This window comes from Protopterus annectens, chromosome 10.part0 (assembly GCF_019279795.1).
Source record: "Protopterus annectens isolate FY-2018-M chromosome 10.part0, PAN1.0, whole genome shotgun sequence".
Taxonomy (NCBI): domain Eukaryota; kingdom Metazoa; phylum Chordata; order Ceratodontiformes; family Protopteridae; genus Protopterus; species Protopterus annectens.
Window position 1 is genome coordinate 884764688 of NC_056744.1, and position 24971 is coordinate 884789658.

General features: G+C 40.1%; 1 protein-coding gene across 1 annotated transcript in view; it reads left to right on the forward strand.

The window, feature by feature from the left end:
• The window catches only part of CCDC18 (coiled-coil domain containing 18), a 2776331-nt gene that overhangs the window by 2540678 nt on the left and 210682 nt on the right, over positions 1–24971 (forward strand). The window contains exon 21 of the mRNA XM_044086821.1: positions 5710–5769. Coding sequence (XP_043942756.1) covers positions 5710–5769 — 60 coding nt within the window. The remainder of the gene's footprint in view (positions 1–5709; positions 5770–24971) is intronic.

Consider the following 24971-nt stretch of genomic DNA (forward strand, 5'->3'; position numbering starts at 1 on the left):
AAATAGAATTAGTTATTCTGGTCTTGAGTAAAACACCTACCTCTTTTTTTTTAAATCTGTTTGTTAACTTTGTTATTATATATTTGTTTGTTTTTTGTTGTATTCCGTCCATGTCTTCCTGTGGAGCTTTTCTCCCCGGCCCTCTACTGAAAATGGAAATATATCCAGTTAGACCAGCCCGGTTAACAAATGTAAAATAAAATAAAATAAATAAAATAAAACCTAAAAACAAGGGAGAAAAAATATTACATACTCTGGATGTCACACACAGCTCACATACAACTTAGAACTAAATAGTTTAGGAAGGCAGATAGCTATTTGTTCCTATGAAGGTAAGAAAAAAGGACAGCCATTGTCAAAGCAGACAGTTTTGAGATGGTTGTTTCATGCTGTTTGCTTCTGTTATGTTTGCCATAACAAGCCACTTCCAGAATGGGTTAGGACCCATTATATTAGAGCTTTGACTTTTTCTCTCTTTGGAATGGAATGTACTTGAGAGGTATTCTAGAAGCAGCAACTTGGTCCTCTGTGCATACTTACACAAAGCATTACGAACCAGATTAATTCTCCAGGACCCAAGCATACTTTGCTATGACCATTCTCCATGGGCTCCTGGATTCCTGAATTCCTTTCCCCTGGCTATTTAATCCTAAGCTTTTGCAAAATGTCTTGGGCTATTGCAGCAGTGACCTAAATGCTGAATATAGTGCAATTGTGTGAATAAACTTACCATAATGATAAAAGCACTAATAAATCAGTCACTGTTACAGTAGCCATCCCCTTCCTCCGTCCCCCCTTTTCTGCTTGAGGTGTATTGCCAGATGGTGGATATACATACTCCTGTATATATTTTTATACTTTTACATATGTTCCCATTTTATGCACTTCTCCTTAACACTTTCATGAAAGGTGCCCTAAAGCTTTTGGCTGGTGGTCATATCCTTGGCAGTCTGTACAGCCAGTAGCTTAGGCTACTGCAACAGTGCCTATTAGAACATTTACTTTTAAAATAAGTTTACTTGCACAACAGTAGTTTATATTTAAATGCAAGTCCCTTGCAGGAACCACAGGTTGTTTTTGAGGTCTCAGATGAACAGATCCCATTCAAAAACTGTTTTACAGGTTCATGAAAAGCTATAGATGAGTTGGTAGGTATACACAGATAATACAGCAGACAAATCTATATGTGTGTATATGTATACAGCAGGCAAATGTATATTAACAGAATAGTAGGCTATGCCAGCATTATGTAAGGTGGTGACATACTAAGGACTGTAATGTACTGAACTGAAAGCTTGATATTTTGTATTAGTCTTACACCAACAGGAAACTACAGAATGGAGCCCACAGACCATGCACTTTGACATATTGGACACGAGTTTCACAAGCATAACCTGACAAGTCTGTTGTAAGTTTCTGGTCAAGAACTGGAGGAACAAAGGCAGTCCTTGATTGACAGCAGTCTGTGTGTCCCCTGCAGGTCTTTGCAGTGATTGGTGTTGATGGAAAAACATGTTCAGTAGGGTAGCTGAATTCAAAGGTTGTGGAGGGATCAGGGTCTAGCTTCCTTATGTGTAGTTTTCCACAGGAAAGCATAAGTATGGAGGATGGCATACAACCTGAGACGTGTACTTGCAGAGGTAGGGTTGTTATGGAAAATTTGGTACTAAGGATGGTTCCTTCTTCAAGTGGAACTGTTAAGCAGATCTGATTTTTTTTAAAGACAGAGGAATATCCAAGCTGTGGAAGTGTTGAGAGTTTCACAGACTGTTAGATAAAATGTTTCAAGAGTGTTGGCTGACTCTGGCATTCATCCAGGTAGGGATAGTTGTGAACGTCTACAAGTCTGAGGGTGAGCAAATACTACTCTCAGGCACGTGGTAAATATTGTGTATGTGGACCAAGGGGCAGGGAAGTAAACTGATAATGGAGCTTCACATAGGAAATTGTGTACAAGTCTTGTGAATGGGGACATGTAAATATGTATAAATCATAGGTTCATAGGTTGGTACTAGGCCATCGACCCTAGGGCCTATACAAGCTTAGCCATAACAATTCCCTGGCTATTTCTTCCCACAGTATTTACTTCCCTGGACACTTGTCTAGCAGGGCAACTGACATGATCCCCGGGGTGAATTTCCTATCTCCCATCCAATCATCAAGGTTCCTTTTGAAGAGGGCCAAAGAGGTGCTCTGCTTGACATGTATAGGCAGTCTATTCCAGAGTCTGGGGAGTCTCTGGGTCAGGAACCTATCCCTCCAGCATGTTTTATTAATTGTGATGACAAGGTTTAGATCCTTGGAGCATGCCACTCTGAGGGATTGGGATTTCTTTAAGTGTAGCATGTCCAACAGCTCTGGGTTTGACATGGCCTTGTATGTTAAGCAGAGATCGCCTCTGAGTAGACTATATGCGACAGAGTATAGGTAGAGTTTTTTTAGGCGGTCAGCATAGGGCATCTGCTTTAGGCCTGTGAATCTTTTAGTGAGGTATTTCTGCAGCCTTTCCAGTTGTTGCAGTTGTCTTGAGAGGTACATACCAAACAGGGCGTTGTATTCTGTAATGGGTCTAATAAGGGATGAGTACAGTGGGACAAAAAGACCTCCTTTTTTCTGGATGAAAAGCCCTTTGTGATGAGATGTGCCACATTAGAAGGATTTCCTGACTGTTGTGGCGATGTGGTTATCGAAGGTGAGACCACTGTCCACCTGTGTCCCTAAGTCTCTTATCACACTTTCAGTGTTTAATGTACTGCCACCTATGTGGTAATTCACGGGTACATGTTTCTTCCCAAAGGGGATTGTGACGCCCGTGCCCTGGCCCAGCAATCAAGGAACCTCAAGCCTCACCCCTAACATCAGAGAGGGTGTCTCATTTATGAGGAAAGGATAACAAATACACACAGTAAAGTGCAATTTCCCTTAAGAGCACACAGAGATCACAGTCAGTCCGGGGCTGGTCGCTCCCTTGCTCCCCAGGTCCCCAATAAGATTCCCCACTGGCACACCTATAGGGTCCAGATCTCAGCCTAGCTGGGCAAGCTAAAATCTCCAGCACTCTCTCTGTCCAGCCAGTGCTTCCTGTCCCTGCCCAAGTAGCTGATACACGCGCACACTTTGAGATGAGGTTATACAACCAGACAGACACTTCTGGGGAAGGCTGGCACAGGTTCTCCAGCTGTGCCCCTTTTACCCAGACTATACGGTAGTACCACTTGCCACCACCCAGCTAATATTTATCAGCTACTCAAAGGCCCTTAAAAGGGTGTCCAATTGTTACTGTCTGTACAATATTATTATCCAATTGGTAGATGTGACTAAACAGTCAAAGTTTATTTGGAGTGTCTTGGACAGTAAACTCTATAAATATGCAATGTACTCTAGAGCTTAACTTATCTCTACACAAACCAGCCAGTGTTAAAAGGTTTTAAAATATTTAATAATAAATAATTAAAACCACAAGACAATACTTTCTGCTGCACAGTGCTAGTCAAAAGAGTTCAGATTTCACATAGAAATACTTAAAATAAATCAGAAGTACAGTTCTGAAATCACAGGAAAACACAAAGTGTAATCTTTATAGTCTTAACTATTTCTACAAGAAAACACACTTCTAAGATAACTTACTTAAGACAACAGGCAGAGTGCTGAGTTGGATAGTCAGACAAAAATGCTTAATCTCTGGTTCTCACTGTTTAAATTGAAACTGCAGTTCTGCTAAAACATTGTCATCTTTTACACTTTCCTGGTGTTCCCAGGCTGACAGAAACTGCATTTACATTATTTTACACTTAGAGCAATAAAGGACATTCCACATGTGAATTCTGGTCATTAACTTCAGCCTTAAAACAATAGGCAGGAAGCCTTCATCTAGCCGGACTGGAGCCGACTTGTAAACTTGAAAGGCAGTCATGAAATAATTTTAATTTCAAAGGACCAACAAGAAATGCTTGACTTTAGCTCTCTTTACAGCAGATGGCAATGTTGCCACATTGTTTTAAGTTCAACATTTTTTTTATTTAAGACAACAAGCCTGTGATTCACATTCATATTTACAAATGATAGAATTATGTACCAAATTCTATTTGACTAGACCGGCAGCCTTCACCCATCTCTACCAGTCTTCACAGGGATAACTATACATTTCTTAGCACTGAGCTTGAGTCCATGGCTCTGGCACCAAGCATCAGTTTCTATAAAGCCCTTTTGTAGAATATCCACATCATTTGGGGATTCAATAATGGCTCCCAGTTTACAGTCATCTGAGAACTTTGTTAGTCAGAGTCCCTTAGTTTTGGCCTGTACTTCAGAGAAGTAGATGCCAAACAAGAGCAGTCCCAGGACTGAACCCTGAGGTAGTCCACTTGTCACTTGTCTGGAGCTGGATTTGGAATCTGCTACTTTTACAGTGTTGGTTCTGTCAGTAAGCCAGTATGCAACCCATCGAGTGACGTAGGGATTAATGCCCAGCTTAGTAAGTTTATCTATGATTCCAGAGTAGGGGATGGTGTCAAAGGCCTTGGCGAGGTCCAGATAGGCTGTGTGGACCACCTTACCCTTGTTCACTGCTCTGGAGACTGATTCAAAGAAGTCAATCAGGTTCAGGAGACAAGATCGGCCCTTCACGAACCCAAACTGTGTGGGGTCCAGTGTTTGAAGGTTGGCAATGTCTGTTTATAAGTTCCATGATAGTACGTTCCATGGCCTTGCAGATAAGGCTGATGGGGTGGTAGTTCCCGGGATGCAAGGTGGATCCCCCCTTGTGGAGTGCCCTGAATGGTCTGTCGTTATCGTAAATATATTTTGCATTTAAAGGGGGAGAAATGTCTTGACTGTCAATATCTTGATTTTTTTTTTGTGAACTTATTCAGGTTAATAGAGTCTAAGACTGATTTTTACTGGCCGTCCTGTTTTTTTTTCCCCTTTTTTGTGTGATCTCTTCTTCTTTTATTAGAGTAAAATTACTGTTAGCAATAAATGCAAGCATGCACAATCCAATCATAGAGTCAGTATAGTAACTGTTATTTCAGATTCATAAAAAAAGAGCAGACCAATGTGCTAAAGCATATGAAATGAAAGGTTTAAATAGAATTTTCTTGCATGGTTCTTGATTAATGAAAATCTGTGAAAATAAAATAACATGGGAGGAGAGAACATGGGTACAAACAAGAAACCTCATAACCTGTTTAAATTTGTGTCCTTCATCAGCATCTAGCTATAATAAGGAAAATATTAGAACTATATTTAGAGCAAATCCTTTGATATACTTGGAAAAAAGAGAAAATTTAAGTTGGATAAAAATAAATATTGATACCTTTTGTGAAGTAGTTGGAAGGAAAAGTGGAGGGGAGGATAGACTGTCTCTGTTTATGCAGTTTACTATGCCATAGAGTCTAAATAGCATGCCCTACCTTTCTTCATAATCAGACAGAGGAGTTGAGTTGCCATTTCAAGTTTATGGCACTGGTTTCTATTCTGTAGACTGATTACAAATGAAAATGTCATGTTGATGGAGATGAGGGCACAGTATCTTTTCAAAATGTGTTTATGCATTTCTTAAGCATTGTAAAGAGAGAGAATAATAATGCAGCCTGAGATAAGAGTTGTTGTCTAGAGCAGGAACCTCTACAAATTTTATAGATATATATGTATATAGCTCCTTTGTAGACTTCCACATTCTTTGACTAGTTTTTTTCTTACTTTTCACAGAAAGAAGACAGATTTGATCAGCTTCAAAATTCAGTGGACCCTGATCCCATGATATGTTCAGTAAGAATCTGTTGTGAAAGTGTAGACATTGTTTAAGAGTCTTGGGGGTTAAGAAAGAGTAAAAAAAAGGATAGTGCCAAACAAATATATGCAGATATCTCAAAGACGTGGCTATGGAAGGAGTCCAGAGCATTACATTTCTATCTGTTGGTGAAAGATGGTGGTTTACAAAGGCATCAGTCTTTCCCCAATATGAATTGGGATGGAGTTGCATTGCATCTGTCAATAATGTATAACCCGCAGAGGTGTTAGAAGATATAAGTGAGTTCCCCTGTAGTGAATATGTTAAGAAATTAAATACTACAGCAGGGACATTTAAGGGTGGTGGTATCACTCATAAGGGAAGGAAATATTAAATGGCAAAAAAAATAGACAAGAGCTTGAATAAGGTGTGTCTGACCCTAGTGAAAAAATGAAAGTCTAAATCTCAAGCTGTGAAACCACAAAAATGGTTCCTTGCCAACATACTGTTTAAAAATGAAAAGGCTACTTTTTTAACTAGTGTTTCAGAGTGACTTCTATTGGATAGCAAAACCTAGAATATGTGTAATTGGATGATGGAGCAGTAACAAGGGAGAAACTCCCTTGATGCTAATATGCATTTCAAAACCAAAATGCAGCAATGCAGGCTCTTGTTTTTGATTTTTGGTGAATTATTTCTGTTATAGAGGGTCGCAGCCTGCTCAAAAGTTTTTTTCACCAACTTTATGTAATTATTCTCCTCATATCAAAATGTGCCCAAGAAAGTAGAATAGTCAAATATGTTTTTTCAACTCAGTTTACACAAGGGGTTAATTAGTAATGCTGTAACGTTCAAATGTACAGCTGAAGACTTAATCTGAGATTAGAAAATTGAATGTCTTGTTTCCACTTGCTTTAAGCTGGGAGAATCTTTAAGAGGAGAACAAAGGAAATGATGGAAGACAAAAAAAAACTAAATTGCTTGGTGGAGGGGGGGAATCATTGTGAACTAAAGCTTATATGTAATTTGGGGGTTTCTATATATTTCAAGTGTAAAGTAGAGACAGTTTAAACTCTCTGAATGTTTTTCCTGATGCTGTACTGTCTGATCACTTTTCTTGTAGAAAATCACTGCAGATGCAGTTTTTATATGCACACTAGCAATCATCCAGTGTTTGTCAGCTTTTCACTTTTATCTGCAGCTGTGTAACTGTAAAGATAACTTATGTAAGTAAAATGGGTGGTGGAAGCCCCCTATAATGGAGGTGCAGGAGGACTTGGATTCCTGCAGGAAATGTGTTTTTTTTTTTTTTTTTGGTAGGATTCTGTCAATCTCAAGATTTGACCAGTTTATTTCTTCTGGTTGAAACGTAATTGAAGTAAGATGCAGTGAAATATAGATGAAGCTAATTTTTGGGTAGTATGTATAGCTAAAAATAAAATGTTTTTTTTCCAAACAAGGCCATTTAGCTTCCTAAGAGCTGAGAGTACTGATCAAGAATTAGATTAACTTCCTCATTTTTCTTAATATTTATTTATATCTGCTTTGGGTGCGACTTCATAGCAGCAGAAGGACATTGAAACTGATGCTGTGCCTTAAAGGCTGTTATGCAAACACTACATCTACCAAGTCTGTTTTTCCTTTGCTTCACTCAAAGATATGATAATGAAGAGAAATTTCTAAAGGCTTGTAAAAGTTTAGATAGATTATATATGTCATCTAGGAGTGTTACTAGAATATCATCAACATAGATATTAATTGTATCATGTTTTGTAGTGATGTGGGGATGTCTCCCTTTACCTCATTATCCCCCAGTTTGATTGAAAATGACTGAAGTGCTAATAAAAGCAGATGTAAAAGGGAGCGACCCTCTGTGGCACCACATCTGTTGGGAAAAGACGTAGAGATAGCCTTCAGCAGATCACAGTTGGAATCCCCATATAACTATATGGGACAAGGAACGTATGCTTATGCAGACTGTCACTAGCTCAGCTGTATTAGTATCAGCGGTTGGCTTCAACTAAGTCTTTTGTCAGATAGGTATTCTGATTGGGAAACCTTCCTTTTTCTTTGTCAAAAAAACATTATAAAAAAAATCTTTCTCTGTCAGGAAGGACAGATGTTCTTCAGGTAAGCAAATTCTGTATATGGACTCTCATACCTTTTTTTTTCACCTAGGTAAAGACCACATCAAGTCCTGTCAATTTTTTTACACCCAAAAATGTGCAGAGTAGGCTAAACTCCTCCAAAAATTTTTTTTCAAAAATAAGCACCTCAGAGGCTTGACAAATTTGTCAGCTTTCCCATCAGCAGACCTCCCTCCTCAGCCCAAAAATAAAAAGACATTATCTAAAGAGGTTAGTGATGAATCCCAGATGCCTGTCTCTTATCTGTGGTCTGACAGTGATGACTCCCCTGAGGCAGTTATGCAGCCCTCAGACCATCAGTCTGTCTCTCTGGCATGTCCCATGCATGGGATGCTATGGCCTGGGAACATTGCATGTCCCTTCTGACTATTTGTCAGAACACGACAGGAAGAAAGAACCAGGATTTATTGTGTCTGGGGTTGATGGAGGCATATGCCAAGTACTGATGAGGGAAGATATTGGCAGTTATGGAAGTTCAGCCTCTGGATTCCTCTCTTAAAGCCATATGTCTCGAGACTCCAGAAAAGTGTACACAGAAAACAAAACACCTCTTTCTTAATCCTCCTACCCCCTGTTCAAAAGGGTTCTTAGGAAGACTGGTTCAGTTTGCCCAAGGCTTACTTAAAGCTATTCTATCCCTTCAGGCTTCTTTTCCAACTTCTTCCTCTGCCTGTGTGAAAAGAGAGAGAGACCTTTATTTCTCAAATGAGGAAGCTCTTTCAGACTCTAAAAGTTAGTCCTTAGATTATGCATCTCCTATTTCTTCACCAATTGCATATGGTTGTGAATCTGAGGATACTGTTGCCTGAGATTCTTGTAATGAGGAAATCTGTTTTGGAGAGAGTCTCCAAAATGAAATATTTCCTTAAGTGGGAAAGAAAGGTGGTATCAAAACACAAAAAAGATAATGCAAACTTTTTAGAATGAAAACCTGTGGCCATCCTTACCTGTCTTTGGGGCTTTATAGGACATCTGTTTCCCTAAAATATGACAGATTCTGCAGAGTGCCACATTCACACAATTTTCTTTACAAGAATAATATTGCAAACCCTACTATTATTTTCTTGCATGGGACTAATGCTCTATATCCTTCTGTTCTGCCAGTCCTGTTCTAAATTATAAGGATAGCCATGCTTTTGACAGGTTTAGCAAGAACATATGTGCATCATCTATTTGGATTTCAGAGCAGTTGATTGCAAGCACATATGTCAAAATGTATTTTATCTGTTTTTTCTAACATGGAGCAGCCTATCGATAGCCTTCTCAACTCGGACACTAATAGTAATTTATTGGATATGGCTAATTGTTGCATTCCAAGTCACTAACTTCTTATGTGTGCATATGATGCTGTTTCCAACTGTTATGCAGAGGACTGCCTGGGTGAAACTACCAAACTTCCCAGATGATTTGAAGACTCAGCTTTTGAATACCTCTTTTGATAAGGCTTTACGGTTTTCAAATTCCTCTAACCCAGGGTCTTTCTTTCAAAAGCCATGTAAATTTACCCAATAAAAGTCTTTGAAGCTGCAGTACAACATAAAATGGCAAGCTGACACAAAACAAAAAGTAGTGGGACCTCATGGATCCTTTTTTCAAAAGAAAAAACATGGCTATCTTTGCTTCTTAACCCTCTGTCTTCTCCCCTCTGCTACCCACCTAACCTTCTTCCCAAAATTGCAGGCAGCCTTTCCCAGTCTGTCTGTCTGGAAACAAATGGCCTCAGATTCCTAGATTCTAACAGTCATTCGGCATGGTTGCAGACTTCATTGTGTATTCCCACCAACTTAAACTGAGACTTCTCTCTCCCTTCAAGGAACCAAATGCATCTTTTTCCTCAAATTAGTTAAAATCCTTTGTCTTGAGGGGTGGGTGTGTAAGGGAACCAGTTCCCACTTCTCTACAAGTGAAAGGCTTCTACTCAAGACTGTTTTTGGCTCCTTGAAGAGATGGCACTTGGAGACTTATTTTATATAATTCAAAACTGAATAATGTCTCTTGGTTTCAAAATTGCATATGTTGACTTTGCAAACTTTTTTGTCTCTACTGTCATCTGGGGCCTTTTTGGTCACTCTGCATCTCAAAGATGACAGCCTATGTATTTCAGTTCACAAAAAACAGAATTGTTTCCTAAAACTGTTTGTCTTGGGATTGCACTTTCAGTTTACATACTTCCTGTTTGGTCTGTCCATTACCCAAAGAGTCTTTGCCGGATGCCCTGCCCTGACATGAAGTCATAGCCTTCTGTAGTCTTCAAGACATTCAGATTAACCCCACTTGGATGGTTGCCTCATTTCAGCATCTCCCACTCAAGACACCCTTTATCTCTTCATTTTACCATGCATCTGTTTACAATGTATGCTTCCAACCAATCCTGAAAAAAAGTCATCATTGACCCCTGTTAACAGTCTTCCTGGGTTGCCTTTCGGACACATCACTAATGACAGCCTTCCTTCCCCCAGAGAAAGTGCTTTCTTGCCATCACAGTTTTCTAATTATTTCACATCAAAACACATTCACTGCAAGAGAATTTCTGAGCATTCTGGGTTTGTGACCTCGTTCATTAACGACATTGCATTTGCCAGGCTCCACAAGAGGAAAATGTGTTGGTTCCTCAACTCCATCTGTGCTCAAAGTCTGCATTCTGTAGCCTTTGCAATTCGTGTTCTTAATTTTTCAAGAAGTAACTCAGTTGATGAGCCAGTCAAGTCCTAGTACATCCAAGGCTTCCCATTTCTGTACCTGTCCTTCTCAGTCAGCCACCACAGACACCTCAGACTTTAAGAGCAGTATCTCAAAGTGTAAAGATCCAAGGCATGTAGAAGTCTAATTTCAGACACACACACACACATTGTGAGGAAATGATGACTCTAATAAAAGCTGTCGAAGTTCTAAATCATCTGTGGGCACCTCCACCACCGTTATTGATAATAAAAAACATCACAGTGTTACATAAACAGACAATGGAGGATGAGATCCTATCCCGTTTCTAGGTTAGCCAAGATTGCCTGGGAATTAGCAATTTATTAGAGTCTAATTCTGCAAGCAACATGCATTCATTCGGAGCAGAACACAGTAGCAGATTCTCTGATCAGATCCAGGGTAGACCCTCACTAGTGCAAGCTACACCCAGAGGTCCTCCAAGAGATTGTTCACCTGTGGGGAGCTCCCCCAACAGATCTGTTTGCCTCCTGTCTTAGACAACTAAATCAGTTCTGTTTCAAGATACATTGCTAAATGGTCTGGATAACAGATGCATTATTTCCCTTTATCCTTTTCACCCTTTCCACTGATATCTAAAGTCCTTCTAAAGATTAAAAAGGGCTGGTCAGAGATGTTCCTGGTGACTCCCTTTGGTCCAGGCATTTGTTCAACCTTCTGAAGCATCTGGCCAGTGGCAGTTACCAATAGTTGACTCTGAGTGGCCTGATCACATTGGGTAGGAGATTCCTCATCAACTGGAACATTCAAAATCACCATCCAGCTTTATGGAGGCTAGATACTTGATCCCATGTAGGCACTTGTTTCTCAGAATGTGCAACAGTGTTGAAGGAAGTAAAAAAAACTGCTATTAGCAAATCATGCTTAATTAAATAGAAAAAAATTATAGTTGGTGCTATAATAGAGAACAAAACTGATCCTAAAACAAGCTGTCATCTGGTGCCTGTGTGAGTTACTCAATTAAGGCCTAGCATACAGTTCTACCAATGTACACCTTTCAGCTATTTTTGCTTATCTGCCTCAGGATTCCCCCCTTCCTTCTTCCTTATTCCAAGTCGAGCAGTTTTCAAAAGGGGTATAATATATTTGGCCAACTAGAAAATAAATCACACCTTCCTGGGATCTAAACTTTGTGCTGGAGAAGTTAGCATCGTCTCCTTTTGCACCTACTGCCATTTTTTCTGAAATTTCTAAGTATGGAAAACTATTTTCCTCATTGCTCTGACTTCTGTTCGACTAGTATCTGAATTACAGACTCTGTAGACCCCTCAACCTTTTTAAAGCTTCCATAAGGACAGGATGAGTCCTAGAGTCAGCCCTTCATTTATGCCTGAGATTGTTTCTGAATTTACTCTTAACCAGAATGTTCATCTCCATGTACTCTACCCAGAACCAGAAACAGAAGAGAAAGAATTCTGCATACTCTGGATATCCACAGACAGTTAAGATTTCAAAACTAAAGACTCTAGAAAATCTAGCATTTTGTTTCCTTTGATGATGAGAAAATGGACAGTCAGTATGTAAAAAAAAAAAAAAAAATTAGGTGGCTGTTACAGTCCATTCAGTTTTAGGTTCATAGGTAGGTACTAGGCTATCTGCCTGAGGGCATTTATAAGCCTAGCCAGAGTGTCTCAGCTTTCACTGCCCCATTGATTAATTGTCAAGAATAGCCAATTAAGTGATCCCAGGGGTGTATTTTTTGTTACCCATCCACTTGTCAAGGTTTCTCTTGAAGAGTGTTAGTGAGGGGCTCTGCCTAATGTAGTTAGGAATTTTGTTTCAAAGCATGGGGAGTCTCTGTGACAGGAATCTATCCCTCCAGCATGTTCTATTTATTGTTGTGGTGAGGTTTAGCTCACTAGAACGAGTGGCTCGCAGTGACTTGGATTTCTTTAGGTGGAGCATGTCCATCAATTCTGAGTTTGACATGACTTTGTAAGTCAGGCAGAGATCGCTTCTGAGTAAGCAATATGCGACTGAGTACATCTGGAGTTTTTCCAGTCGGGCTGCATAGGGCATATGTTTGAGGCCAGTAATCCTCTTGGTGAGGTACTTTTGTGGTCTTTCCAGCTGTTGGAAGTGTCTTGTGAGGTACATCCCAAATGGGGCATTGTACTCTATGATGGGAATGATGAGTGACGAGTAGAGGGGCACTATAACCTCTTTATTTCTAGATACGAACCCTTTAGTAATTAGATGGGCTACATAGAAGGATTTCCTAACTACTTTGGCAATATGATTGTCAAAGGAGAGATTACTATCTACCTGAGACCCCAGAGCTCTTATTACCTCTTCTGTATTAAGGGGGCTGTCAACTATGTGGTAATTCATGGGTGTTTTGTTTTTCCCAAACGGGATGACTATGCATTTTTTTCTATTTAGCTTGTGACCATGACTTTGACACCAGGTGTCAGTCTCAGTAAGGCCCTTTTGGAGAATGTCGTGTCAGCTGGAGAGTCAATTATGGCTCCCAGTTTGCAGTCATTGACGAACTTGGTTAGCCATAGTCCTCCTGTGTTTGCCTGTACTTCTGAGAAGTATATGCCGAACAATAGGGGTCCCAGGACCGAGCCTTGTGGGACCCCACTTGACTGGTTTAGAGTCGGACCTGGGGCCCGCTATTCTTACCATGTGAGTTCTGTCTGTAAGCGAGTTGGCAACCCATCTCGTGACATAGGGGTTTATGTTTAGGCTGGTGAGTTTTTCTATAATTCCCAAGTGGGGAATGGTGTCAAAAGCCTTGGCGAGGTCAAGGTAGGATGTGTGAACTACCTTCCCCTCATCTATGACCTTGGTGACTGTCTCAAAGAAGTCAACCAGGTTTAGTAGGCATGATCTGCCCTTAATAAAGCCGAACTGGGTCGGGTCGAGTGTTTGGAGTTTCCCAATGTCTTTGTTAATGAGTTCCATGATGATGTGCGCCATAGCCTTGCAGACCAGGCTAGTCAGGCTTATGGGGCGATAGTTACCAGGGTCAGTTGTGGCCCCTCCTTTGTGGAGTGGAATAACCGTTGCTGTGCGCCATTCTATGGGCACATAGCCTGTGGAGAGGCTGAGGTTGAACAGTGTGTTTAGGTGGGGGGTTAGTTTGTTCTGTAGTTTGTGCAAGATGCAGCCTGGGACACCATCTGGCCCCATTGACGCTGTGCTTTTGGCTTTTGAAAGGGCTGTTTTCACCTGTGCGTCTGTGATTTCCGGGACACTACACTTTTCCGGTATTGTTGTGGGCCCTTTTGGGGGTGAGAAGGGAGGGTGAAGTTTGTACTGAATCTATCTGCCAGGATGTTGGCAATATCAGTGGGTTCAGTATATTTTGTGCTATTTTGCACTAGCTCAGAGCATAGTAACAGTCCTCAGAATATCACAGTTTTGAATACCACTTCTGAGGCTTTTTAGAAGGAAGTAGACTCTAGAGTTATTCTAGAAGCAGCTGCTTCATCCTCATTGTGCACATTCACTAAACACAATTAGCTTGGTTCATTTTCCAGAGTAAGAGGAGGTTTTGCTAGAATCTTCCCCAGAGAATCTGAGACTATGGCCCTTCTCCGGTCAGACTTTCTGAGCTTTGACAATCATCCAGTATATAGTTATGGATACTGTGGCAGTGAAGTAATGAAGAATATAGTGCAGTTGTGTAAGTTAACTTATGACATTTGATATCTGAGTAGATATGTGTTGCAGTACACCACCCTCCCTCCACCCCCTTTTTCCTGCAGCTTCTTTAGCCGGAGTAGGGCATCCTTTTTTTCCCTTCTACTGTTATGACTTGACACTAATTTCTTAGAGCTTTAGGCACCAGCCTTCCTTTTAGGGGCAAGAAAGTTCTGAGTTTTGGCACACCTTTATCTCTCTTTTATACCAGCAATGTATACTTCTGCTAAGGGTGGATGTATGATGGGTAAGAAAGGAGCCTGAAGCTTTGTAGACTGGCTAGACATCTGGTATTGACAGAATTCATCCCATATAGTTATAGCTACTGCAGCAGTGATCTGTCTGAACATGTACAGTTGTGCTAAGTTAACTTACAAAACTGTTCCTTCCTCTTCTCATTCCTTTTTTTGTCTTTCTCCTGATACAAAGCCCTTGTTAATAATGCAGATAGCATTTCTTTTCACTTTCCACTCAAACAAAACCTATTTATTTCTGAATTTACATATTTATCCAGTCATACTTATCATAACTCAAAAACATGTAAACAATTGTACACAGAAAAGTAAATGCACGACATAATTTACATAACTAAGTGGCCAACGTTATTTCAACTGTTTTCATCATTATTCACTGATTTGGTGTACTAAATATTTATATTCACAACGTTTCAGTTATGCACTTCTAGTATCCCTTGCTTTAGTCACAATTATTGTTGGACTAAGTGGGCAATTCTGTTCTTCAAAATTTAGTCTAACCTCAATTTTTACAAGTTTTTTTTTTATTTTATTGATCTTGAGGGGTGATTTCTTAAAACTTTTTCTTCGTCCTCTCTAAGTGAAACTACTAATGGAATAAGTTCCCCCTTTGCTAGAAATGGGTTGCCTTTCCATTTTCTGGTTATGGTTTCTTTCACTAGTAATGTCAAAGTGCATGTTGCATTCTCCCTTGGTTGACTAATTTCCTCCTCTTTTCACAGTCCCGTAAAATATAAAGTCGGTGTCAGGTGTATGTCTTGTTCACTCAATAATTTTCATCAATTACTGCAGTGGGTTAGTGCTGAGGCTTACCATGGCTAAAGTGCAGGTTTTGAATCCTTTTCAGTGCTTTGAAAAGCATAAATGAAGAGGGCTGATGGTTCAGTATTATTTATTTATTTCCAATTTGGTGACTGGGGAAGTCCACTGGGCCCAAGGAGCCTATTTTCAGGGGAGGCCTGGGGAGAAAAGCTCCAGCAATACAAAATACAGTGGGATATACAGAATACAGTACAAAATACAGTAGGTTACATATTCAAGTAAATACACAGAATATAAGTACACAGCAAATGCAAAGTAGAAAAACAAGAATATATGCTGTATAAAGAAAACTATTTACAATATTGGTCTAAAAACTGTTGTAGTTATCAAGCTGAGGACATTACTAAGTTTGTAGTTATATTTATAATAGCATATTGGAACAAACAAGATTTTCTAGATATGGGAGGTTGCCGTGTAGAAAAAGATAGAGTATTGACGAGAGTTATTATTCCTTTTGTAGAGAAGGTTAGTATAGAGCTTAAGTGTCAAAGGGTTAGAAGGTGGGGGGTGAGCTAGGTTGGGAGAATGCAGGTACATTTCCAGATAGAGGAGGGGTAGGAATGAAGCTGAGTTTTAAAGTTTTCCACATTCTCCATTGTCCTTAGGGTAGGAGGAAGGGAATTCCATTTTTTGGCTATGGAAAAAGAGAGGAGAAATTGTCTAGGTGGACGGTTTGGTTTATGGACAGTAATTAAGTTTTGGTGAGCTGACCTAAGAGTTCTATTAGGGATGTAAGGGAGTAAGATGGTTGTAAGAGCAGGGCATTTGGTAGGGTTGAAGAGTAGATTTATGGGCTGTGATGAGCTGGAGCTAGTCCAGATAGTTTGGGAGTTCTAGCCAATTTAGAGATTGAATGGCAATACAGTGATGGGAGGAGTTTTTGGAGTTAGTGGCAAATTTGGAAATTTTGTTATAGCATTTTTCTAATTTAGAAGTGATGGATGCAGATAGGTTGGTTAATAGGGGTGCGCCGTACATTAGGGAGGGAAGGAGGTAAGTAGAGGCAAGAGTATGCCTGGTATGGTGTGAGGGGAAGCGATTGTTTCTGTATAGCATACCAAGTTTATGATGGGTTTTCTTTATGTTATAAAGAATATGGTAGTCAAATTTTGGGTGCTCCTCTATAGTTGCACCTAGCAGTTTGGCATGGGGGATGATTTCAATAGGAGAGCTGTTTTGGCTTAGAACTTGGAAAGTGGTTTTGTCGAAAGGGAAGGATTTTGATGGTGGGAAGATTAACATTTTGGATTTGTTTGCATTTAGGGAGAGGTGGTTTTGGAGCATCCAGGCCTCAGTGGTTGAGAAGGCGAACTGAGTCTTTGTTAGAAGTTCAGGGAGATTAGTGGCAGAACAGACCAAGGTTGAATCGTCTGCATATTGGATTACTTTGGCATTGGGTATAGCAGAGTGAAAGGTATTGATAAAGATATTGGACAGCATTGGACCAAGAATAGATCCCAGTAGCCTGGATAACTGAATACTTTACCCTTATACTTGGTCTGCTATAGAATCCAGCTCTTTGGATCAGTTGCACATCCATAAAACAAATAGCATCAGAAATACCCAAACTAGGAACCTAAACCTCATCTGCAACATAAATAAGATATATTGGAGGGACAGGTATGAGTTTCAGATATTACCCCAACTCTGGAACAGGCTTCCAGTCCATATGAAGCAGAGTTCTTCTTTGCATTTATTCAAACGCAACTTAAACCACTGGATGGGGAAATCACATATTTACCCCTAGTTTGGTACCTGTGTCTCTTTTAGAAGAAGGAAGCTGGTAAATGCTTGTCCATTCATGCCCATTTATATATATATATATATATATATATATATATATATGTGTGTGTGTATATATATATATATATATATATATATATATGTGTGTGTGTTATATATATATATATATATATATATATGTATATATATATATATATATATATATATATATATGTATATATATATATGTATATATATATGTATATATATATATATGTATATATATATATATATACATATATATATACATATATATATATATATATATATATATAGAGAGAGAGAGAGAAGTATATACTCTCCTATAAAAACCTGTGATATCAAAAACCTGTCCAGTACATTTGAAAGGCATGGCTAGGTTTAAAAAGACACTGTAGCGTCATTAGCCTAGTTATCACCTATGAACTTATTTTTTCTGCGCACCTTTTGAAATTAACTTTCTTCAACTCCAGAAAGTATGCATCCAAGTTCCCCTTTCTCCTTCTTGACATCTCCAACAATTTGGAGAGGTTGCTGCAAGTATGTTTGCCAATCTCATTAGGTATGGAAAGAAATAATGCTGATATTTCCATCAGAAAATTCAGTTCTTTCTTATCTTAATTGCCACCATAAGTAAACTGACTTTTCCCCCCAAAGGAATTTTGCATGATCTCTTTCCAACATTTTTTTCTGTTGTTCCAACTCCTTGTTTATTACGTTACTTTTTTTAAAAAATAATCATTTTTTTAACTGTGTGGATTATCAAACTCTTATTTCCTAGTTCCCCACCCCAAAGTTTATTTATATATGTTATCATTGATGGCCGTTATTCTCCTTCCATAGTAATCTTCCATTTTAAGCCTCCATACTCCATCTGCTTTCTGGTAGGAATATCATATTATATTTTGCTGCCTCCTAACTCAAAATTTGTCTCTGCCTTGTCATCTGCTCCCAGTATTGTGGGAGTACTTGTTGCTGTTTCCAGGACCAGCTTATGGCATTATTCCTTTTGTCTTCCTTTATTGCTCCTGTTTGGAGTATGCCTTCCTTCCAGTCCCTGATATTATTCAAAAACATCCTTCATATCTCCATTTTAGCAATCCTTAGCAGTGGAAACATCCAGTGTTTGGTTAGTCTGTTTATACCTGGAATTTCAAGTTCTGCTAGTAGAAAAGCATGGTCTAACATAATTGTCAATTCTACTTTCAACCTTTTTAATAAATCTAAACATTCTTTCTCATGTATTCTAAACCAAGAACTATGTCTGGCAGAATAGAAGGTAAAACCTGTTTCCATTGAAAGTATGTCCTAAGTCCAAATAATTGCCAGACACAACTGTTCCATTAATTTAATTTCTTTGGTTGTTCTTCAACCCTTGGTATCATACACTTATAAAAATTACACTTTATATCTTCTTTATTGTGTATTTCATTCCATATGCAATTATACACAATAATTTGTCACCAAACCATAAGAATTCTGCCATTATGCAGTAATTTCCATACAAGTCCCTCTAAGTGGAATGCATCAAGCTACTGTTAACAGTTGTTCATGCAAATGATTCCTAATTCTACCATATTTTCCTTTTTTGATTAAGTTGCCTAATATTTCTGTAGGTAGACCGTTAGCAGTCAATAACAATGTCAACTTGCCTCCTAACACCTTCATATACAGACTATGTTATAAGATTACATGCTCTTTTCTTTAATTTTTTGTACGCTGTATGACTTAAATGTATTTCCTGTAAGGCAGCAGTTCCCACCTTTGACTTTTTTTTCAAAGTACACAGAATTCTTTCTTGCCTTACAGGACTAGTTAGCCTGTTGACATTCCAGTATAACGTTAATATTTTGTCAATTTTGTTTTATGCAAGCCCCTTTCTTATACCGTGCTTCATGTATTCAGGATATAAACTGTAGCAACTGTTTGCTACATTTGTAGCAAGGAGTTTCCTTCACTTTAAACAGAAGAATTTTTTAAACTAAAATATGAGCGCTGTAAATGCTCCTAGCAGACAGAGTATAAGCTGTAACAAACTATTTGCTACATTTGTAGCAAACAGTTTTCTACAATTTAATATAGATATATTTTTTTATAAAATATTTTAAAGGAGGGCTGGGGGCATGGCATAGAAACAAGCTTGTCAAACATCTGACCACCTGGTTAGTGTGTCAGTAGAAGGGGCATCCTTTTTTTTTGTCCTCTTCAATGGAAGAGCTGGAGGGTCTTAGATCTGGGTCTTAGATTTAACCGTAACGGGACAAACAGTGTAGCGATCAGCTTATTACAGTGAAGTGTTTTTTTATTTTTTTGCTCTTCACTTGAACAGCTGAGGGAATTCAAAGTACCGGCCTAGAGTGCTGGGTGAACCAGCTACACTTTTGACTTTACATAACTCATATTCATTGTAGTTAGAGTTTGTTTACATTGTTTCCATATCTCTGTGATGCTGATGTTCTTCGTGTTTCACTGTTGCAGTCATTACATTTGGGTAATCTGCTGGCAGGTTGCCCTCAATCGGCCTGAATTCCAAAGTCTTGGGTCATGCATCGGTTGCTGTCTCCTCTTCCATGACGTCAGGTAGTCAGGGGTATAAACAGGCACCTGATGCCATTTTCTTTAGTCTTTCTTGCCGTGTGGTGCCTGAAGCAGAAGCAGTTCGCAAGTGTCAGTCGGCAGACTCCTGAAATTTACGAATTCGAGTTTCAGAACCGAAGTCTTCAGTAAAGCTAAGTACCCCGTTGGGGAAACTTTTTCTTGCTCCATACCGATGTCAGTAAAAGTTAATAATTGCATTACTTGTGGGAAGCAAATACCTCATAAGGATTTCCATTTGTACTGTATTCCTTGCCTAGGCCCTGATCATAATGTGCCTAGCTGTCGGTTTTGTGCTATATTTAACCAGCGCACTATTAAGCGTCGGTATATCTTTGCTTCAGAATATTTTGGAAACAGATTTAACTATCCTGAAATGTCGGATAGCAATCCGACTACTGGAGTTCACAAAAAAAACACAAAGAAAAGGACAGAGACAGACCGTCGAGGTCCAAAACCGACGAAGCTTCTGCTAAGCCAGTGGCCGGTTCGCTGGTACTCAGTGAGGTGCTTTCTCAGCCCCTGATACCTGCTACTTTTGAGTCGCAGGCCTCTACCGAGACCCATGTGGAGTCCGGCATGCCACGAGATTCTCAAAATATTGTACCCGCAGATGTCTCTCCCTCGGATGGGTCCAGAACCTCTGAGCAGGCACCGGCTTCTGAGGGTGTCTTCAGGCCACAGCATTCCTATATAAAACCGACGCCAGCTTCAAAATCAAAGACAAAAGCAACTTCTAAAGCTAAAAAAACAATGCATGAGCCACGTGCACAGGCCTCTATGCCCAAAAAGCAGATGATCAAAATGGCCGAAGACCTAATTACCTTGATCAGGGGTTCCAAACCCCCTCCTGATAAGAGGCCTAGGCAAGACACTGATTATGAATCTTCAGATCAGGTTTCTATTTCTTCTGATTCCTCTTCTGATCAGGAATTTTCTATACCACGCTAGGAGGATTCTGATGCAGAGGAATCTATCCCATCTGCATCTCCTCCTGAAGATTATTTCTTTGGAGAAAACTTGCGTACTTTGAGGGAGCATTTTCACTGGGAGAGTCAAGATTTCTCAGACTCAAAAAAGAGGCTTAGGGATTTCCTTCTCCCTCAGCGTAGGCCTTTAGCCATACCTCCTGTTTTAGACATTGTGTTTGATGTGTTTTCCAAGTCAAGCTTGACACCAGACTCCTTACCTCTGGCTCCTAGCAAGCCAGACAGATATTACAGGGTTCCTGAATCACACAAATTTTTATTTAAAAACCCTGCTGCTGACCCTGAAACTATTTCATAGGGTCCAAAAGGTGTTAAGGCCTCAACAGCAAAAAATCCTACCCCCTCTGATAGAGATTCCAGGGCACTGGATAGATGGGGAAAGAAGGTTTATACATATGCAACCTTGGCAATTAGGGCCTTAAACTGCTAGTCTCATATGCTCAAGTATCAACAGCATGTTATAGGATTACTGAAACAGAAAATGATGTTTATTTCTGAATGTGCAGAAAATAAAGAATTGCAGGAATTATTGCATGCAGCAGAACAAGTTGGAAAGCATACTTTGCAATGTGGTTTTGATTCCTTAGAGGCCTCCTGCAGGGCCACAGTTACTGGATCTGTGATTAGGAGGCATGCCTGGCTAAAAGAGCAAAATTTGCCTGATCCTGTTAAAGCTAAATTGCTGAATGCACCTTTACAACATGATACTCTGTTTGGTATTAAGGCCGAAGAGGTTTAAAGAAAATGGAAGACAAAGCTAAGTCTATGATAACTGTAAAAGATTTCTTACAAGTGCAGCCACCAAGATTCAGTTGACACTGGCCTACAAAAAGTTGGTCCTTTCCTGTGTCCGACAGAGCTCCGCGGGGCAAATCCAGGTGTCCTAAAGGTTCTAGATACCAGTCACAGGATTCTTACAGGTCAAAGCAATGGGGTGCTTCTACCTCCAAATCTGGAGGAAGTAAAGTGCAACCCTACAGTAAACAGTCTCAATGACTTCCCTCTGCCATCACCAAGCACTTGGCAGCACCCTTGGGGGGGGAAAATTAGCAATTTATGCTCAAAATTGGCAGTTAATAACCCAGGACAAGTGGGTGTTAAACATAATATCCCAGGGATACAGATTCTACTTCCATACTCTGCCAATTCCAAACGGTTGGTCAGATCTGCCAAAAAATCAATGGGCAGAGGCACAGAAACAGGTTACGTCCCTCATGGATATGGGGGCTATTCAGCCAGTGCCAAAACAGGAAAAGGACAAGGGTTTTATTTAAGACTGTTCTTGGTACCCAGAAAAGACAAGGCCTGGCGCCCAGTACTGGATTTATCAATTTTGAACACATTCCTGGACATTTCAAAATTCAAAATGCTGACTTTGCAGCAGCTTCTGCCCATGCTGGGCAAGAATAATTGGCTGGTGACTTTAGACTTAAAAGAGGCATACCTGCATATCCCAATAAGGGAATCATGCAGAAGATACCTCCATTACAAGACTGGCTTTATGCATTACCAATTATCTGCACTGCCCCTTGGCTTATCTACTGCACCCAGGGTCTTTACAAAGTGTCTGGCACCAGTAATTGCATTTTACAAAGAAGTATACAAATCTATCCTTACTTGGACGACTGTCTCATTCAAGCAGAGAACAAGGACATTCGTCTTCAGCATCTGACGTTTGTGAAAAGGCTTCTAACATGCGTAGGGTACACAGTAAACTAAAAGAAATCACAACTGGTACCCTCTCAAAAGATAACATTCCTGGGTGCAAGCTTGAATACAACTGCCCAGATGGTTTTCCTCATGCCAGACAAACAAAGGCAACTGATTATTTACTTCAAACAGATGGCAACAAAAACCCAGTTATCTGCAAGACAAATTCTGCAGGCTTTGGGGTACATGGCATCCTGCATTCTACTGATTCCATATGCAAGACTGCATATGAGGAAACTACAGTGGTACCTAAAAAGTTTATGGAGTCAACATTGTCAGTCTGGAAACAATGATTCCTCTTATTCCCTGCCTACAACAGGAGTTTCTTTGGTGGGCAAAGGCATGTCACCAAAACATGGGCTAGGCTTTCACTCTACCCCCTGCCAGCCAAACCTTGACTACAGATGCATCATACTATAGATGGGGGGCCCACCTGGCAGGAAGATGCATTCAGGGCATATGGACCCCAAAACAAATGCATCTGCATATCAACCAAAAAGAGATATTAGCTGTTCAAAATGCCCTGACAGCCTTTAAGGACTTACTTCATACAGGACAACTACTGATAAAGATGGACAACAACATGGTTATGTGGTACATAAGCAGGGGGGCACACACTCGTACCCCCTTTGCAGACTAGTCATGGCACTGTGGGACACAGCCTTGACTTACCAAGTACATCTTCAAGCTCAATTCCTGCCAGGAAAGCAAAATACTCTGGCAGATGACTTAAGCAGAAACCTTATGGGCCCTCATGAGTGGAAACTGGATCCACAAGTCTTCAGCATGATAACAAAGAAATGGAGGACCCCGGACATAGACCTATTTGCCTCTCCTCAGAATTATCAACTGGACAAATTCTGCACAAGGACTTATCACAGACAAGCATGGAAAGTGGATGCCCTATCCTTCAGTTGGAAAACCCTATCAGTTTATGCCTTTCCTCCTCTGCCTCTTCTTTCCACGGTCCTACTAAAGGTCAGACAAGAAAAACCAAAGATGATACTAATTGCCCTGGACTGGCCCTGCCAACACTGGTATCCAGTCCTAGGGAATATGTCTCGATTCCTAGCTCGGTACCTGCCTCAAATACCTCACTTACTGTCTCAGCAAAACAATCAGATCCTGCACAATCTGCTCCAAATGCTGAACCTGGCAGCATGGCTGATCATGTAGTTATTCAAACAACACCTCTCAGTAAATCTGTGATGGATGTCATTTTGGAAGCCAAAAGGCCTAGTACTAGAAAATCTTATGCTGATAAATGGAAGAGATTCTGTGCTTGGAACCAAGCACAAGGAACTGACACAGCAGAGCCAAATATTCCTCAGATTTTACAATACTTGACTGAGATGCTTGACAAAGGCCTATCTTTTTCATCAATAAAAAATCCATGCCTCTGCCATCTCAGCTCATTACAACACAGAGCCACCAATCTTTTCTCATCCTTTGCTAAAGCAGTATCTTAGAGGGGCCAAAAATTTAAGGCCTCCCAGAAGATCACCAATTCCTGCATGAGACCTCAATTTTGTGTTGGAAAAGCTCACCCTGCCTCCATTTGAACCAGCTGCTACTGCAGATATAAAGTTCTTTTCATGGAAAACAGCTTTGCTCCTGGCAATTACTTCAGCAAGAAAGTTTCAGAGCTACAGGCCCTCATGGCTGTGGAGCCTTTTATCATATTTTACCCAGACAGGGTGTCCCTCAGGACCAATCCTTCCTTTATGCCTAAGGTGGTTTCCAGTGTGGCTCTTAACCAAAGTATTCATCTGCCAAATTTTTATCCAAATCCACAGAACAAGGGGGAGCGGATTCTGCATTCCTTGGACGTGCACAGACATCTAAGATTCTACTTGAGCAGGACTAAAGCTCTAAGAAAAACTGAGCAGCTACTGGTGGCATTTGCTGCAGGATCAGAGGGAAAGGCTATTTCAAAGCAGACTATTACAAAGTGGATAAGCCACTGCATTTGTTTCTGCTACTTACATCATGGGAAACCGGTGCACAAGGGCATTAGGTCTCATTTCACCAGGGCTGCAGCTACATCAGCAGCTTTTCTCAGAGGGGTACCAACCAAAGACATTCTAGAAGCTGCTACTTGGACTACTGTTCATACTTTTACAAAGCATTATAACTTGCCTCTCTTCTCTAAGTCCCCACTGTAGTTCTGCAGGGCCTTATAGCCGTCCCTAATGCTGTTTAGCTCCAGCCTCCCATCCATAGCTTTGGGATTCTACCCAAATGTAATGACTGCAACAGTGAAACACGAAGAACGTAGTACAGTTGTGTACACTTACCATAAATGTAGATGTTCGAGTGTATTCACTGTTGCAGTCCAGGTTACCCGCCCGCCATCCCCCTTTTATTCTGGAGTTTCTCTTTCCTTCACTATATTCTACAGCCTTTGTGGTGCATTTGCTTTTAGATGAAGGTAAAGTTTATATTGTTGCATGTATATATAGTTTATATATATTTTTGCTCCCCATTTGAGGGGCACCTGACATTTGGGGCAAGAAAAACTAAAGAAAATGGCGTTGGCTGCCTATTTTGTACCCCTGACAACCTGACGTTCATGGAAGAGGAGACAGCAACT